The sequence below is a fragment of the Malus sylvestris genome, chromosome 4 (assembly GCF_916048215.2).
Source record: "Malus sylvestris chromosome 4, drMalSylv7.2, whole genome shotgun sequence".
NCBI classification, from domain to species: Eukaryota; Viridiplantae; Streptophyta; class Magnoliopsida; order Rosales; family Rosaceae; genus Malus; species Malus sylvestris.
Genome location: NC_062263.1, coordinates 23939188 through 23958777, shown reverse-complemented (window position 1 = coordinate 23958777; position 19590 = coordinate 23939188). Strand labels below are relative to the sequence as shown.

At 38.1% G+C, this 19590-nt stretch overlaps 3 protein-coding genes across 3 annotated transcripts in view; 2 read left to right on the top strand and 1 right to left on the bottom strand.

The window, feature by feature from the left end:
* The first annotated feature begins 5306 nt into the window (after positions 1-5306).
* LOC126618598 (transcription factor bHLH140) overlaps positions 5307-19590 on the top strand; it is a 65493-nt gene continuing 51209 nt past the window's right edge. The window contains exon 1 of the mRNA XM_050286713.1: positions 5307-5343. The gene's annotated coding sequence lies outside the window, so the exon portion shown is untranslated. The remainder of the gene's footprint in view (positions 5344-19590) is intronic.
* On the top strand, positions 5355-6480 carry LOC126618608 (transcription factor bHLH140-like). Its single transcript, XM_050286722.1, has one exon. It carries the CDS (start codon positions 5639-5641, stop codon positions 6320-6322), a length of 684 nt encoding a protein of 227 aa, XP_050142679.1. The 5' UTR covers positions 5355-5638; the 3' UTR covers positions 6323-6480.
* LOC126618245 (receptor-like protein Cf-9) lies at positions 12914-18392 on the bottom strand. The gene is made up of 3 exons (XM_050286301.1): positions 18363-18392; positions 13291-13660; positions 12914-13176 (listed from the first exon to the last, which is right to left on the bottom strand). The coding sequence occupies exons 1-3, from the start codon at positions 18390-18392 to the stop codon at positions 12914-12916; spliced, it is 663 nt and encodes a 220-aa protein (XP_050142258.1).

Sequence of the window (19590 nt, the reverse complement as noted above, 5' to 3'; positions counted from 1 at the left end):
AAAAGGGGAAAGATATTGGTTTTAGAACAGGGTTTTATATATTAATCACAATTATATGTTTAGTTAGGAAATGCTCTTACCCAAATTGTATTGGCGTGCTTAGACTTGCTTGTTATGAATGTTGATTAGCTTGAGCAGCGGTTGTAGAGAATAGCAGACTTGTGAAATTGTTCCAATTTTTATGAAGTTTCCCGGTGATGCTTACTACTAGTTTTGTAGTAACTCAAGAAATTAGTTGGATATCTCTATCTTTTGTGTGTTGGTTGAGTTGAGTTGCCTTTTAGAGTTGGACTCAGTGCATTGTACTCGTTGTGGTTTACACTTGTGATCAGTGATATAATTTTAATCAACTGTCACTTAATTAGCCAACAGGAGTTGCTGCAGAACTCAGAATAGCTGGTTTGATAATCTTTAGATAGAAATAGCTAGTTTGATAGCACCTCAATCCAAAAAAGCATATGACTTTCTAGCGCATATCCCGTCAAAACATATCTAGCTTCTCCTAGTCGCTACCGAATATCTTTAATTATGATGTATGACAAGCAGAAGCAGCAATATGAAAATGATGATTTTGTTCAGCCACCGAAGCAGTAATTGAAAGATTGAAAATGATGATTTTAATGGCCTTTGGTGTTAATTTAGAAAGTTCCTTGATTTGAATGTGACTTGTTTGGCTACTCTTTTGGTTAAAACAGAAAGTTGCATATCCCATAACTGTTGTTGCATGTCACAATATATCTTTGTTCATATATTCAAATAGGTATGGAAAATACTGATGTTGTAGACATTTGCAAGTGTGCTTTATTGGGATTTTTCTACTTCAATCAACTTTATCATATTATTGCAGACTCATCACATTATTGCAGCTATTAATTGTTGGAAAATTTATTCTGATTTTAACTAATGTCTTGTTGATGTATCATTTTGACGCAAACTGATGAAATGCCTGAGAGGGATGTTTTTTCTTGGACTGAGTTGATAGTTGCTTATACCAAGGTTGGGGATATATGGAATCAGCTCGGGAGTTGTTTAAGGGGTTGCTTGCAAAAGATATGGTGGCGTGGACTGCAATGGTTAATGGTTATGCTCAGAATGCCCATCCAAGATATGCGTTGGATTACTTTGAGAGAATGTAATGTGCTGGTGTAAGGACTGATGAGATTACGTTGGTTGGTCTCATTTCGGCTTGTGCACAATTAGGTGCATCTAAGTATGCTAATTGGGTTCGAGACATTGCTGAGATATCCGGTTTTGGTCCTACTGAAAATGTTCTTGTGGGTTCTGCATTGATAGATACGTACTCCAAGTGTGGAAGCTTGGATAATGCATTCAAGGTTTTTCAGGGAGTGAAGGAAAGAAACGTATTTTCTTATAGCTCAATGATTTTGGGGTTTGCAATGCACGGTCGTGCAAGTGCAGCGATAGAATTATTTCATGAGATGTTGACGACTGAGATAAGACCTAACAAAGTTACTTTTATAGGAGTGCTGACAGCTTGCAGCCATGCCGGTATTGTTGATTAAGGTCAGCAGTTATTTGCAACCATGGAGAAGTACTATGATGTTGTTCCAACAGCTGATCATTACACTTGCATGGTAGGCCTACTTGGTCGAGCTGGGCGCTTGGAATACAACTAATGTCTCATTTTTGTTTGATGACTTTAAGCTTGATGATTTATAACCAGTTTAACGTTTTTATTCAAATTTGTATTCCTCTATTTAATACAAATTCTAGAGAATATCCAAACTATGAAATTTGGAATTCCCGTCATTTTGTAATTTCTATGTATCCAACATCCAAACGATGAAATTTCAATTAACGGGATTTTAATTACTGTCAATTGTAATTCCCGTCATTTAAAATTCTGTGATAATTTAGAAAGTCTCCATCCAAACATATTCTAAATAATTTGCAATCCAATTAATAAAATTATCTATTATAATTTTCATGAACTAATATTAACACTGCTCATAAGTGCCCTGATTGGGGGATTTTGATCTCATTCATGTATCATAGATCGGTAGGGGATTTGCATTCCTTGTCCATTTTACTCTTCTTAGCAGAAAGCGAAAAAAAAAAACCCTAACCCTAAAAATGGACCCAGAAGAACAAATCCCAGTTACCTCTCAGCCCGAGAGTTGGGATTTTCTTCTTTTGTGAGCTGCATAGATATCCCAAACTACTCTGCACGAGGCATCTTCTTCTCAATGGCAGTGGTTGTGTTGGTACATATAATAACGGGCCACCCCAGATTTCTTCACAAACTGCTGTTTGACTAGCGGGCCACCCCGATTCCGTGAAACCGAATTGGGATTTCAGGGCTTCTTTGGGTTTGGGATAAAATTAGGGGGTTTGGAGTAGCTTCTGGAGGCGATGGGTTCAACCCTTTGTGGCTGAGAAGAGGAGGACGAGGAAGGGAGTGGAGGTGAAGGATCTGAGAGTAATGGCGAGAGAGATAAAGAGAGGAGATTATATCAATTGTAGGAACGAGGGATTCTCATATGATACCTACTTCGATCATTTCAATCATTGATAATATTTTTTCGTGCAAAGTTTCAGAACGTCGAAATAGCATTGCCACTACGACGCATTCGTCGACAGCAGGTGTAAAGAATTCAATGTAGTTTTGGGTTAGGTCATATTTTTGTGTGGCCATGAGCGTAGGTAAGTCCTTGACAAAACCTTAATTACAAATTTACAATAACCTCTAGGTAATACAATGCAAGTGGAAATTTGTCACATGAGAGATACTAATTGATATAGTTGGATTTATTCATGACATTGTGGAATTGTGAGATTGCTTTTAATAATTCGGTTGAGTTTGATTTTTAAATATTTTCGTGTAAATTTTTTAGTGAAATGCTTCAAAATCTCAAGGAGAAATGTGAGATTTGTGAATAATTAAAAAGCATTGCGAAATTTCTCTAATCCGAGGGAATTGACACAATTCATAATATGTTTTAAGCTTCACAAATCTCACATTCTTTCTTGCGATTTTGAGGGAATTCATTAAACATTTAAAGAATTCTACTACTTTATCTGAGTTGTCTAATACACCCCATCCAACCTCACACAGTTGGCTGACTCGTTACATTATCCGATTTTTCTAAGACACCATCTACATGGCTTTCTAGATTATTTGTATTTAATATGTGCTCATAACGTTGTATATTTTCGTGTAAATTATTTTCTTCTTTTTTCTATTTACTAGCAGAGAGCACACTCTTTGTGTGTGTGAACAATTTCTCTTAATAAGTGCATATTTTTTCTTAATATTACGTAATTACTGTTTTGTCGTAGGTAAAATAGATATATGATTGTCATTTTCTCAAAAAATGAGGGTCAAATAGGAAAAATAGGGATATGATTATCATTTTGTCAAAAGGTACAAAATTAAAGCCTCTTCAACCGTCCACCTCCTCAAACGTTCTCCTCAAGTGCAACCGCTTCAGTTCATTCAAACTATCCAAAAAAACATCATGATTTCACTTATGTGTATGAAAAAATGATGGTGGGACAATTTCTCTTAAGAAGTGCATATTTTTTATCTTATGTAAATATTTTGATACAAAATTACTATTTTGCCCTCCTTATGTAAATATTGTGTATCAAAAGTGAGGGCAAAATAGGAAAAAAGGGAAAAAGTTCAAAAGGTACAAAATTACAATTTTGCCCTCATCACGTCAACATTGTGTATCAAAAGTGAGGGCAAAATAGGAAAAAAGGGGGCAAAAAGTTGACAATGCCTCTTCTCTTAATAGAATAGATAGATATTGGATAGGGGTGGGCATCAACCAACCAAACAAACAAATTGACCAACCCAAAGCATATTGGTTGATTTGGTTTGGTTTTGAACAAGAAAAAAGTCAAACGATTTAAAAGCCGAATCGAACTGATTTACTTTTTGTTCAGTTTTGATATTATTGAAATTGACTAAAATCAAACCAAACCGACCATGTATTTTTGTAATTATTGATTACACATGTCAACTTATTATAGGTTATTAAGAGATCTTACAATACACATATTATAAGTCTCAACATATTATGAGTTACAATGACTATCAACATTTAGGAGATTTATATGTATTATATACTTATGTGAGGTTAAAATTAATAAATTGTTTGCTATTTAATTGAAACTTATTTCTATTCAACTTGACGAACTTTTTATGTTCCAAAAAAATGTAATCTTTCAATTGAATCAGAATGTGTGAAATGTCTAGATGTTTAGAAGATTAAAACTCTTGAAACGTTAAAAGTTTTTTATTTTTATGTTGAATAAGCATAAACCGACCAAACAAAACCGAATCAAACCAATTAACTATGATTTAGTTTAGTTCGATTGAATGTTCATATTGTTCAAAATCGAACCAAACCAACCCGTTAAATATTAATTGATTCAGTTATATGTTCATTGTCAAACCGAATCAAACGGCCCCATACCCATCTTAATTTTGGATGGCCTTGAACCGGGGCTAATAATATCCTAAGAAAGGCCCTCAATCCAAATATGGATAGTGCCCGTGAGAATCGTAACTGGGATTTTGCTCGTGAGAGTCGTAATTGTTTGCTAGCCCAGTGGAAGAAGAAATCGTTGGTTTTCAGCCCTTAATTCAAACGTGCCCTACAGAGGGCTGGTTTGGTATTGTTGTGCTTTGAAAAAAAGCTGCTGTGAGAATAAGCGGCTGTGCTGTGAGAATAAGCGGCTGTGAAATAAATCAGCAGAGTGTTTGGTAAACTTTTTTGTAAAAGTGCTTTTGGAAAAAAAAGCAGTCTAATAGTGGGTCTTTTCATTAAAGAAGCACTGTAGCTCCGTGTGCTTTGAAAAAAAACCAGTTTTCCAAAGCTACAAATACCAGCTTCAGCTTTTTCCTTTGATTTCAGCTTATTCTCACAGCAGCTTCCAAAATAAACCCATTTTTTTCAGTTTACCAAACACCTAAAACCCACACAGCTTTTTTTCATGGGTGCTTTTTTTTAAGCACCTCACTCCCAAACTAGGTCAGAGTCTCCCAAAATATGGACATGGATATCGACGAATCAACCAAAGGTATGGCCTTTTCTCTAAAACTCTGCGTTTAATAATTATGGGTCGTCGTCACCTTCCATTAAAAAAAAAAAAACTAATGAAAATTATTTGAAAATTTTGAGTTTTAACGATAAAGGACAAAATAAAAGGTAAAGTAAATAGTACATGATTGACTTTTTAGTGTAAAAATATAGTTTTTTGTTAAAATAAATAGTACCGAGCACTTTTCGTTAAAGTTCCCTTAAAAAAAACCTGTATGCACTTTTGACAGGGGAGAAAAGCAAGAAAAGCCCGTCGTAGTAATATTGGTGGGTGCGCCCGGAAGCGGAAACTCCACCTTCTGTGAGCATGTCATGCGCTCCTCCTCCGCTTGCACTTTGGTTCGAGTTTGCCAGGCATATCTATGTGCACACCATATGTTCGATGAAATGGCTCAGTGAGCTCAAGATTAGTATTTTCAGTAATTCATATGATACTCTGGATACTCCGGATTGCTTTTCATATAGGTTATTGTTTTTATGCTGTTAGGTTCTCATGTTTTATGTTTTTGTAGGATACTATAAAAAATGGTAAAGCCAGAACGAGAGCGCAGTGTATTGAGAGTGCAATGGATGCATTGAAGGACGGGAAGAGTGTTTTTATAAATAGGTATAATCTGGAGAAAGAACAAAGGGGTGAGTTTGTGAAGCTTGGTGGTAGTACCCCGGTTGATGTTCATGTTGTGGTGCTTGATCTTCCTGCCAAGCTTTGTATATCGCGGTCTATGAAGAGAACGGGCCACGAGGGAAACGTGCAAGGTGGGAGAGTTGCTGCGGTTGTGAATAGAATGCTGCAGAAGAAAGAACTGCCTAAACTGAGTGAAGGGTTTGCTAGAATCACTTGTTGCCAAAGTGAGAGTGATGTTCAATCTGCCGTTGATGCATATAGTGGACTTGGTCCGTTGGATACACTTCCCAGTGGTTATTTTGATCAGAAGAACACCTGTGCGAAAGTACAACTAGGGATAATGAGGTTCTTAAAGAAAACAGATGGTCCTGCAAATACTGAATCCACTTTGAAGAGTGTACCCGATTCTAATGCTTCTCGAATTACTGAAGAAAAGGAAACCTCTTCGAAGGGAACAGGTTCATTGTCTGAAAATTTTGGTAAGGAGTCAAAGGAAGGTGAAGAGCTATTTGTAGGCTCTGTTGGCAGTGATGTTTCTCTAAACGATTCCGCCACTCTGGCATTTCCCTCCATATCAACAGCAAATTTTCAATTTGACATAATATTATTGTCGAGAAAGTTATAGAATTTGTAAATAAGCTTGGAAATGCTAGACTTGTTCTAGTGGACATGGGTCATAAATAAAAGATTTTGTCTTTGGTAAGGGCTAAAGCTTCAGAGAAAAACATTGACTCCAGCAAGTTCTTCACATTTGTGGGAGATATCACTCAGCTTCATTCAGGAGGAGGCTTACACTGCAATTTAATAGCTAATGTTGTGTAAGCATTAGAAATACTATACAATATACATGTAAATATTTTGTTGCAGTGCTAGTCCACAAGAATAAGGGCACTTTGGTGCCTATCTACAAGAATAAGGGCGACGTACAAAATTGCATGAACTATAGGGGTATTAAGCTAATGAGTCATACAATGAAGCTCTGGGAGAGAGTCATTGAGCATAGATTGAGGCAAGAGACACCGGTTTCGGACAACCAATTCGGGTTCATGCCATGACGCTCAACCATGGAGACAATCTATCTCTTACGAAGATTAATGGAAAGATATAGAGATGGGAAAAAGGATTTACACATGATCTTTATAGATTTGGAAAAAGCGTATGATAGGGTCCCAAGAGACATTCTTTGGAGGATTTTAAAGAAGAAAGAAGTACGAGTAGCATATATCCAAGCTATAAAGGATATGTATGAAGGAGCAAAGACTACCGTAAGAACTCATGAAGGACAAACCGAAAGCTTCCCCATAACTATAGGATTACATCAAGGCTCATCCTTAAGTCCTTACCCTTTTGCGTTGGTAATGGATGAGTTAATAGGACATATTCAAGATGATATTCCTTGGTGTATGCTTTTCGCAGACGATATAGTGTTGATAGATGAAACTCAGGAAAGGGTAAATGTGAAGCTTAACCTTTGGAGAGAAGTGTTGGAATCTAAAGGTCTTCGCCTAAGCCGATCAAAGACAGGATATATGGAGTGCAAGTTCAGTGCAAATGGAGGCCAAAATGAGTTAGGGGTGAGGATCGGAGATCAGGAAATACCAAATAGCGACTGCTTTCGCTACCTAGGATCTATCTTGCAAAAGAACGGAGAATTAGATGGAGATCTCAACCATAGAATACAAGCTAGATGGATGAAGTGGAAAAGTGCATCCGGCGTGTTGTGTGACCGCCGTATGCCACTGAAGCTCAAGGGAAAATTTTATAGGACGGCAATAAGGTCGGCGATGCTGTATGGCACAGAATGTTGGGCGGTGAAGCATCAACACGTACACAAAATGGGTGTAGCGGAAATGAGGATGCTTCGTTGGATGTGTAGGCACACGAGAAAGGATAAGATTAGGAATGAGGATATCCGAGGTAAAGTAGGAGTAGCCGAAATTGTAGGAAAGCTGAGAGAAAATCGGTTACGGTGGTTTGGACATGTGCAAAGAAGGCATACTGACGCTCCAGTTAGACGATGCGACTACGGGACAGAGGTTCAGGGCCGAAGGGGTAGAGGAAGACCTAGGAAAACTTTGGAAGAGACTCTAAGCAAAGACTTAGAGTACTTGGATCTAACGAAGGACATGACACAGGACCGAGCACAATGGCGTTCTAAGATTCATATAGCCGACCCCACTCAGTGACTTGGATTTTTCAAGTCTCCAACCGAGAAGTTTTTCTCACTCGGGAAATTAAGGGAATACTACCTCAACCTACATGCTCCACTCACAAAGCTTCAACATACAAGCTTCAACCACAAAGCTTCAACATACAAGCTTCAACAAAAGAAAAATTCAAAGAACTTAGTGAAGAAGGTTTTGGTGTATTTAACACAATACGTTGAAATGAAGCAAAACTTATTTATTGATATTTCCGATAAATTACAAATATGTACATATACATGAGTCAAAATAAACAAACAAGAGGGAGCCTTCACAAAGGTTGCTTAGGAGAAGTCTCAGCAGTCGGTAGAGCTCCAGAAAGAGAAGGCACCAGAGGGTGATCATTCGGAACTTCAGTACTGGACAGAACCCTAGAAAGTGGAGGCATCAGAGGTTGATCATTTGGAGCTTCATTACGCGGTATAGCCCCAGAAGACGAAGGTAATAAATGCCTTTGGAACAAACCCACAAACCTCTGATGATCAAGTAAAATCTGACCATCAGATTCCTTCATCTGGTCAAGCTTCCTCTTCATGTTTGTAGCATAGTCATGTGCGAGCCGGTGCAACTGTTTATTCTCATGCTTGAGCCCTCTAATATCCTGTTTGAGACTCATCACTTTAGCCGCCAATGATTCAACTTGGCGGGTTCGAGCAAATAGGCTTTGGGCCATATTAGACACAGAACCTGCACACTGAACACTGAGAGCCAGAGAATCCTTAACAGCCAACTCATCAGACCGTTTGGAAAATAGTATGTTATCTTTGGGAGTGAGAAGGTTCCTAGCCACCACCGCAGCGGTTATATCATTCTTCATCATGAAATCCCTAACGATAAGAGGACCAGTAGGGGATAAGAAAGATGGGCGCCATATGTTGTCTGGAGAAGGCGTGGCTGCCTCTTCAACAAGGTTTAAGTTAAAACGACGGTCGAAGGGGCCAGACATTTTCAAAGGTGTTGAAGAGAGAAAAGATCGGACAAATCAAGATCTTAGAAGTGCAAGAATGAAGCTTCTACTGGTGGAGATTAAAGTGTGATTTGGAACTTAATGCCAACCTCTATAAAAATCTGCACTCGACGGAGCTTCAGAAATCGAAGAGGCGCCTGCTCAGAAATCGAAGAGGCGTTTGCTTTCTCAAAAGCTGGGCTGGTCAGAGACCACGAGGGTCGATCTCATAAATCGAAGAGACGTTTGCTTTCTCAAAAGATGGGCTGCTCAAAGACCACGAAGGCCGATATCAGAAATCAAAGAAGCGCTTACTTTCTCAAAAGCTGGGTTGCTCAGAGACCACGAGGGCCGATCTCATAAATCGAAGAGGCACCTGTTTTTTCAGCCTTGTCAGCACCTGTCACATGCACACTCAGCTTTACGGAAATTACGGGCATTCTGTCGAAGATTTCTGGTGAAGTAGAAAGCACGTGAATCTTATTGTTCAATCATCCACTTTCCACACGCAACATCAGCTCATGGGTACCACAGATAACTTTGCCAAAGATCTCTGACAAAGTTTAGACACGTGAAGCTTGCAGCTCCCACTACATCGCTATGACCAAGAAGGGTAAAAGAATAGCAAAGAAACAACACTAACAAAGTTTAGACACATAAATTTTGAAGGTCTAGCTACCATATTATTACCCACAAGAGTAAAGAAACAGCACCACTGCTGGATAATTGGAAAGTCCCTGTGTGTCAACCTTTGTGCTCCGTGGCAAGGTAGACTAGCAAGCATGCCCAACCTTTACTCACATTCGAGAAAACACTCCCAACAAGATTGCTTGCTCCAAAATCGAAGAGGTACCGCCCTCCGAATCTCGAGAGCCAGACTCCCAACATGATTACTTTCTCAAAAATCGAAGAGACACCGCTCTCTGAATCTCGAGAGCCAGACTCCCAGCAGGATTGCTTTCTCAAAAATCGAAGAGGCACCGTTCTCCGAATCTCGATAGCCAGATCCCCGACAGGATTGCTTGTTCGAAAACCGAAGAGGCACCGTTTTCTCAACTTCGAGAGCCAAATCTCCTTGAATAAAGCTTGTCTGTAATATTCGCACGCAACATCAACTTTCCAGATACCACAGACCACTTTTTCAAAGTGCTCTGACAGAGTTAAAACACGTGAAGCTGGCAGCTCCCACTACAGTGCTATGACTAAGCAGGGTAAAGGAATAGCATTACTACTTGTTGTTAGGGAGACTCCTATATATGTCGACCTCCATCCTCAACGGACAGGCAGACCTGCAAAAATGCTCAACCCTTCCTTATATCTGAGAGGGCACTCCCAACGAAGCCTCTTGAAATACTCAACTTTCTTTCCCCCCCCCCCCCCGATAATACATCTGCAAACAAGCTACACCAGAGCAAGAATATCTCATATCATCAGGGTTAAAAGCAAGAGTATCCCATATCATGCTTTTTCCCTGTCTTTTCCTTTGGCCTTGTTTTTACCTGCAAGACAAGGAGAAATAGAGCAATCAGTCAGCACTTGGAATCAAGCTTCCAGTCAGGAACTGACTGCCTGGAACCCCTTACCTGATTACTTACCTGGCATTGCTCTCGAGTACTCATCTTCAACATCTTATGCTTCTAGAGAAGATACCACATATGCCTGAGGAACAGATAGGGCAAGTGAGAAGGATACAAGGAAGCATGTGGACACAAGCATAACAGAACACGTGCCGATACATTCACTAATTTGTCAATAGCAAAAGTATCCCATATCAGCAGGGTCGAACGTACTCTAGATTTGATGGACTTGTTTTGACCCTCAAATTCTTCAGTCGGCCTTATACTCTGGAGGAAACCAGAAAATCCTCCAGCCCAGTTCAAGAATAAGCCTGTGGAAAGTTACTTCTTCAAAAGCAAAAGTATCTCATATCATCTATTTATCCTTCATGCTGCCTGCAAGATAAGGAGAATGAGAACAATCAGCCGGAACTCGAAATCAAACTTCTGATCTGGGACTGATTGCTTGGAGCTCTGGTTGCTTACCTTGTATGTCACCTCTTTCAGCAGATCCCCTAGCTCGGCGACTTGGGGGACTCCTACTACATGGTTTGTATCGTGTTTGACCAAGCCTGAAACTACAAGTAAGCTTCAAGTGAAATTGATACATTACCTTGTGCATCTCCACCAGTTAAAGATACCATCCCTGGATAGAGGAAGAGTACTTCCAGAGAAGATGTCACATCTACCTATGAGACAAATAAGGCAAGTGAAAACGATACCACACTTCAGTACTTAGAAGTTTCGTGATTACTTAGCGGCTTGGATCTTGCAAGTCCCCAACCGAGGAGCTTCCCTCACTCGGGAACTTAGGGGAGCACTTCATACTTGACCAATCCCGAAACTACCGAGCACCGGTCAACGTTATACCGTCAAGGACCCAAAAGAGTTTCCCTCCAACCAAGAGGCCAATCACAGAGCGACACGTGTCGACATCAGAAACCAATCATAGCGCGACACGTGCCAACATCGGAAGCCAATCACAACACGACACGTGTCAATGTCAGAACAAGGCTAGAAACTCTCTTCTATAAAAGGAGATCATTCTCCCACAATATTTCCTAATGTCATTTGTACTAAATCATTCACTTGTACTCACTAAAAAAGAGCTTGAACCTATGTACTTGTGTAAACCCTTCATAATTAATGAGAACCCTTCTACTCCGTGGACGTAGCCAATCTGGGTGAACCACGTACATCTTGTGTTTGCTTTCCTATCTCTATCTATTTACATACTTATCCACACTAATGACCGGAGCAATCTAGCGAAGATCACAAACTTAATACTTTATGTTGTACCAAAGTCCTCACTGATTTTGTGCATCAACAATCCTTAAGTCCTTACCTTTTTGCGTTGGTAATGGATGAGTTAACAGGACATATTCAAGATGATATTCCTTGGTGTATGCTTTTCGCAAATTGATAGATGAAACTCAGGAAGGCGAACCTTAACCTTTGGAGAGAAGTGTTGGAATCTAAAGGTCTTTGCATAAGCCGATCAAATTCAGAATATTTGGAGTGCAAGTTCAGTGCAAATGGAGGCCAAAATGAGTTAGGGGTGAGGATCGGAGATCAGAAAATACCAAAGAGCGACCGTTTTCGCTACCTAGGATCTATCTTGCAAAAGAACGGAGAATTAGATGGAGACCTCAACCATAGAATACAAGCTGGATGGATGAAGTGGAAGAGTGCATCCGGCGTGTTGTGTGACCGTCGTATGCCACTAACGCTCAAGGGAAAATTTTATAGGACGGCAATAAGGCCGACGATGCTGTATGGCACAAAATGTTGGGCGGTGAAGCATCAACACGTACACAAAATGGGTGTAGCGGAAATGAGGATGCTTCGTTGGATGTGTGGGCACACGAGAAAGGATAAGATTAGGAATGAGGATATCCGAGGTAAAGTAGGAGTAGCCGAAATTGAAGGAAGGATGAGAGAAAATCGGTTACGGTGGTTTGGACATGTGCAAAGAAGGCCTACTGACGCTCCAGTTCGAAGATGTGACTACGGGACAGAGGTTCAAGGCCGAAGGGGTAGAGGAAGACCTAGAAAAACTTTGGAAGAGACCCTAAGAAAAGACTTAGAGTACTTGGATCTAACGGAGGACATGACACAAAACCGAGCGCAATGGCGTTCTAGGATTCATATAGCCGACCCCACTTAGTGGGAAAAGGTTTTGTTGTTGTTGTTGTTGTTGCTAGTCCACAATATGAAATAACAGATCTGTAGGATTTTGCATTTGTCCTCTCTGTTAAACCAAAACATGGTGTTCTAGTATTATGCTGAATTCGAGTTTTGCATCTGTTACCCTGCAGTTGAAATGTAAAGTTTGATATGTTTTCTTCACCGTTATAATCTTTACTTTAAGTTAGTACGAAAAAAATGTGATTATATGTTTTACATATTTTGAGGTTTTCCTAATTTAGTACACTGTCATTTATCACTACCAAAAATGAAAACTTTGTTCATCACTACTTGTTCCTCTTTTTCTTGATCGTTGTCCTGTTTCACTCCCGGTGTCTTGAAGACAAGCAATCAGCAGTCCTCCATTTCTCTAAGAGACTTTTGTCCAATTGAATTTCGGATAGAGACTGAAGCTTAGCGAGGGATTGAACAACAGGACCTGAAAGAAGAGTGTCAGGCAAGTTCAATGATATCGCTTGACACCACTTAATCCCCTGTGCTGATATATTCACACCATCAAGATGTAGCTCCATGAGATCTGTGAGGTTGTGAAAGAGCATGCTTAAATTCGGGCTCTCAAGTGGCCACCCAACATTGTAAGTTTGAGAAATATCAAAGACAGCCAACCTTGTTAATTGTGAAATCTCATCTGGAATTTTCCCCTCGAAGTAATTAGAGCTATATGATAAATTTAGGTACCTCAAGTTTGTAAGCTTCCCTATTGCAGATTGAAAGCAAGAGCCATCAATAAATCCATTATCCGCTAAATTGATGCTTTGAAGCTGTTGAAGATCAAAGAGACTGCTCGAATTGTCAATCCCACCGGAGATAGATTGGCTGCTAATGTCAAGACCATCAACATGTCCATTAGTACTGCAAGTAACACCGAACCAAGAACAACAGTCAATGCTTGAATTCCATGATATGAACTTGGACAGCAGAATAGGAGGAGAATAAGTATCATATTCTAGTGTATGGGTTTTCTTGAAATTGAGCAACAACAGTTGGTGTACAAGTATACAAGAAAATATGATGTGAAAGATATGATTACACAGAATAATTAGACTTTGCTAGAAGTCCGGGATTGACCAGATTTGTCGGGCTTGCTTCTATCAAAAGGGCATCAGGTGTTGGTGGCTTGACTACGTGATCTCTGGGGTTGCCATTAAATTCTTCGGGCCATTATAAATGTAGCGTCTGTGGAATTGTGATATTGTTGCGTTGACTGACTTATAGACTTCGAGTTTTGGTCTTTTTTTTCTCTTTTTTTTTTCTTTTTCTTTTACAGTGATAAGTGAATATAAAAAAGATAATTACACACAATTTTTATCTCCTAGACAAATGTCTTTTTATTTGAACTCATATAATCTCTTTCCACACTCAGCTTATTCTCTACACATATCTTATTTATAATTAAACTATCAATATCTCTTTGAAATTTTCCATCATTGAATTGAATAATTTCAGTAAAGTTGTTACAAAGCAAGTGGGAATTTGTCACATGAGAGGATACTAATGATATAATTGGATTTATCCATGACATTGTGGAATTGTGAGATCGCTTTTATGGGTTGATGTTGATTTTGAAGTCTTGATTGGTTTGTCTAAATTTATGGATTTTGAAGGGGTTTAATTTATTTTGAGCGAAATTCTTTAAAATCTCAGAGAGAAATGTGAGATTTGTGAATGCTTAAAGTGCACTATGAAACCTCTCCAATTCGAGGGACGTGGATAGAATTCGTAATGTATTATAAGCATTCACAAATCTCACTTCTCACACTGCGATTTTGAGTGAATCATCTAAAATATCTAGACATGTTACTAAACATGTTTGAAAACTAGGTAGGCTACCCTTAAAGATGTTACCAATGGTATTTTTATAAAATATGGGATAAAAGTCTCGCGTTCTGATGATCTCAACGGATTTAGCCAAAAGTGTGGATATCATATAGTATGAAAAGTTCTATATAATTTTAAAACTTAAAAAAAAAATTGCATTTCTCTTTAGTGTAACGCTAGAAAGACTAAATTTGTAGACAAAATTTGCAAACCAAATGATGTGTCATCAATAGGAAATGGACTTGTTTATCAATGCTAAGTAATAATCAAATAATCAATTTTCATGTCATTTAGTTTACAAATTTAATCTCATTAGCATTACCCTATAATTAAAGTCCGGTTCAATATAAATATGGAGCAATGCCCGTGGTCCACACACAATAATAAATGTTTCAAGTATAATTTTCCCTGTTTTTCTCAAGTTAATCAGAATCGGCAAGATCCTCTCTTGTTCTTGCTGCTTGGGTCTCCCTTGGTTTGCTAAAATAGATGGCATTACCGCTTTTTGCTAGGAATAGTTAGATGTGCCAATCACACCTTCCCCCACGAGAACAGAAAAAACCAACGACCACGAACAACGGCACGGATGAAAAAAGCTGCAAAAATCCTTTCTAGTCTTAAGACTTTTCTTTATAAATTTGTAATGTCCTTATAATTTTGTCTTATAAGAATTCTACTACATTATCTGATTTGTCTAATACACCATCTAATATGGCCTTCTACAATATTTACATTTAGTACATGTTCGTACCCTAAATATTCTCATATAAATTATTTTCTTCGTTTTCTATTTATTTTGGATAGGAGTGGATATTGAACTGATTGATCCAAAACCATATTGGTCGATTTGGTTTGGTTTTAACCAAGGAAAAATGTCAAACAATTTAAAATACGAAACGAATTGATTTACTTTTGGTTTGGTTCGGTTTTGATACTTTTAAAACCGACCAAAACTAATCCGAACCGACCATGTATCTTTTAATTATTAATTTATTTATTTCACAAATGTCAACTTATTATAGGTTATTTAGAGACATTACTATACACATATTATAGGTCTCAACATATTATAAGTTGTAATGACTATCAACATTTAAGAGATTTATATGCATTTTATATTTATGTGAGGTTATAATTAAAAATTCGTGTGCTAGCATGAGATTTTATTTAATTGAAATTTATTTCTATTGCACTTGACGAACTTTTTATGTTCCAAGGCTGGAAGAGGTAATTGTATAGCAAACATAACAACTTTTCATATGTTTGAAGAAAAAAAACTACATGCGTGCGGCAAGTACATATATAATCTGAATTGAAGAGTCGTCTCAATGCAAACCTAGTCCTAAGACGAAAAGGAAATGAGGTTTTCCTAAATTAGTATGTAATTTTTTTATAAGCTAGTGAAACTAGAAAACCTTTCAATTCAATCTCCACAACAGAGTGAATTTAAGGCACGTTAGATAAGATTTAGGAGAATGGTGAAAATGTAGTTCGTTGGTTAGTGGGGTTTTAAATTTCCAAGTTGCCATGATTTTGATTATTTGCTGTGTTATTTTCTGTTGTGAGTTACAATTCAAAATTATAATGTTGAAATTAAGTTTGTGTTACTTATTTCATTTAGGTGTCATATTTAGGTTTGAATTTGACCTATGTTGCGTGGACACTCTAAAGCCCGGAAGTGTCGGAGTGTCCAGCACACCAACACGCCCTAGACACATGTCTGGACACGATTTGGACACGGTCACTGTTTCAGGCGAGACGCCGCCTACCAATTCCTCAGCCTTCTGGACTTAGCCCGTCGTCCACTTCCTAACCCTAATCCCTAAACTCCATGTTTTCACCTCAAACAATCGCGACTTCAGACATGTTTGCATACCTATATCGTCAATTGGGACACCTGCATGATATCTACATGCACACCTATTCAAATTTGGATTTTGGGTGTTGAGCCATAGCAGCTGCTCGAGGAGGAAAACAGAGGAGAGAGATTGGGAAAGAGGTAGAGGACGAGAGTTTTAGTTGGTGGGTCCCAAATTTTAATATTTTATCATGTTTTTTATTTTTTTAAATTAACTATAAGAGCAACTCCACCCTTGGTCGTTGCTCGGGGGACAGGCGAACGGAAAGGGCCCGAGGGCCGGTGGATAGGGCTCCAGCGTTGGGCAGCCCAAGTGAAGGTGGGAGCCCGAGGGCCAGGCCCATGGAGGATTGCCAGCCCTGCAACCCGAGGTGGGTGTGACGTCAGGCTGACGCCAAGCCTGGCGTCGGTCCTTTTTTTATTTTTTTTGTGTCAGGCGCGTGCCCCTCACTCGCGAGTGGGGGCGTGTCAGCCGACAGCTTTACAGGGCACGGGGCCCGCGCGCCAGTTTCAGCAGGTGACCGTTGAGAAGCCACGTGGCTTCCCACGGTCCGTTCAATCTCAACGGCTCTTTAATATGAGCTGTCCGATTTGAAACGGTAATAAAAACAAAACTGATTTAATATCAACCGTTCGATCTGAGATCAACGGTTGATATTAATCTACTTTATAAATTAAAAAAAATAGTTTTAAAATTAAGAAAAGTTACCGTTGTGACACGTGGCACAATCTTTTTAATTTTTTTTAAATCCAACGGCATATATTAATAATTTGAATAAAAAAAATTTAAAAATTGTAAAAAATCCGAAAAAAATATCTGAAATGATTAGGTTGTAGATAGTGCCACGTGGCATGCTGTCATTCGTTACAAATCTGATCGAAATCTATCCTAAAAAATTCTTAAAAAGATAACGACACGTGACACGACGGCATTGGATAAAAATCTTATCGAAATCCATCACCAATAATTATCTTTTCGAATAATGACGCGTGGCGCAACGAGAACAATTTAAAATCTGATCGACATCTATCCTAAAAGATTCTGAAAAGATAACGACACGTGGCACGACGGCATTAGATAAAAATCTTATCGAGATCCATCACCAATAATTATCTTTTTCGGATAATGACACGTGGCACAACGAGAACGATTTAAAATCTAATCGAAATCTATCCTCAAAGATTCTGAAAAGATAACGACACGTGACACGACGACATTGAATAAAAATCCTATCGAAATCCATCACCAATAATTATCTTTTCGGATAATGACACGTGGCGCAGCGAGAACGATTTAAAATCTGATCGAAATCTATCCTCAAAGATTCTGAAAAGATAACGACACGTGGCACGATGACATTGGATAAAAATCTTATCGAAATCTATGACCAATAATAGTTGTTTTGGGTAAATAACACGTGGCGCAACAAGAACGATTTAAAATATCTTATCCAAAATTACAAATAAATTTATTTAGTATTATTTTGTATAAAAAAAATTAATAATATTTTATTGCCTATTGCCAGGGCTATTCAAGTGCAACGGTGAAGATGCAAAAGGCAGCTACTATTCATTATGACAGTTACTGTTCACATTGTGGATTGAATAGTGGATTGCCTGGGGGGAGGCTCCAAGGGTGGAGTTGCTCTAAGGGTATAGAGGAAAAAATAGAAATTGTAATTTATAACATTAACTTTTTAGTTTAATGTGCCGAATTGTGTTAAGTGTATTCTACATGTCAATAGAGATGAGCGGCGAAGGCACAAAAAGGAAGGTAAATTGGGAAAATAGTTGGAGTATTATTCTCTCTTTTCTTTTTTCTTCTCCCCTTCACTCTCTTCTTATTTAAACGATTACGATTAATCCACGTCAACATTTTATATTAATTTTATATAGAAAGAGAAAGACAAAATACAAAATGTAAGAGGATGGGAGGGAAGGGGATGAAATGAGGAGGGGAGAGAATCCTAGTCCAAAATAGTTAGCATTCCTCTTGTTTTAAAGATATGTAGTATTTATCATATTTTAATCACTATGTTCTAGCTGTTTCCGTGTCCTTATTTTTTGAAATTTACCGTGTCGAGTGCTGCAGTATCCATGTCCATGTTTGTGCAACTTAGGATTTGATTTATTGGTTGGATCCCTTTGCTTGGTGGAGAGATTTTGTTAATTACCTATTTGATTAGGATTTAGATTTGCTTCCAATTAGGATTAGGATTCTCATTGTAATATAAGTTCTATGCATTATAAATAGAACCTTATGGTTAGTTTATTTTGTGTGCAAAAATGAGGGAGGACAAACAAAGGCAAAACAATAAGTAAAACTGTTTGATTCAATGTTGATTTCCCATTTGATTTCGCTTCCTTGTTGACTCTTAATCTCGATAGATTACGATGTTGAAAGCAACTCCATAGGACAAGGAAGAGGGAATAAAATTTCGCCTGTACAGAAAGAATGATCAATTTCGACACTGATAAAATCTCAATTAGTCATCATCCAAAGTAGTAGGTTTTCTATGTTTAGTGCAAACTAACAAAAAAGTCATCATCCAGAAATAACAATAAGTCATCGTCCAAAAATCAAAGCAAAATAGTATGAATTCCCCTTAATATTCAAAGTTTATTTGGTTGAACCAACTGTTGAATTTGTGGCTCATTTCCTTTAGACCACGTGAAAGCGGATTTGAGAGTTAAATACTCTATTTGTAAATTGAGGGTTAAACTTTGTTTATAATCTCGATTTTGATTATTATTGGAAATTCCTCACTATCTTTGAACTGGAAGTAGGCTTACGCCGAACAAGTATAAATCTTTGTGTCATTTTGAATTACTTGTTTTGTCATATTTTTCGTATTAATTCATTAGTTTCATATGTGACGCTTCCGCACAACGGAGCTTCGACGGTATGAGGAGATTTATTGCGAATCAAGCTGAGAAATACATAACAAAAATATTCCAAAACAAACTAGAAGGGCATAATTAAATTAAAACGCTACACAAAAAATCATAGTTCTTATTTCATTGGGACTATTTGTGGGGTCTATCCACGTTGAATTTTGACAAATTTTAACCATTTATTTTTTTGAAGTAGGATTCTCTATCCTCTTTTTTTCCTCCTCATATTTGAACACGATTAAACTACGTCATTATCTTATATTACTTTTTTTTATAGAGAGAGAGAGAGAGAGAGAGAGAGAGAGGCAAAATAAAAAGTGTGAGAGGAGGGAAGGGAATGAGAGAAGAATAGAAGGAGAAAAAATCCTACTCTTATTTTTCCTCAAGTATTGATGACACTTTCGGTCA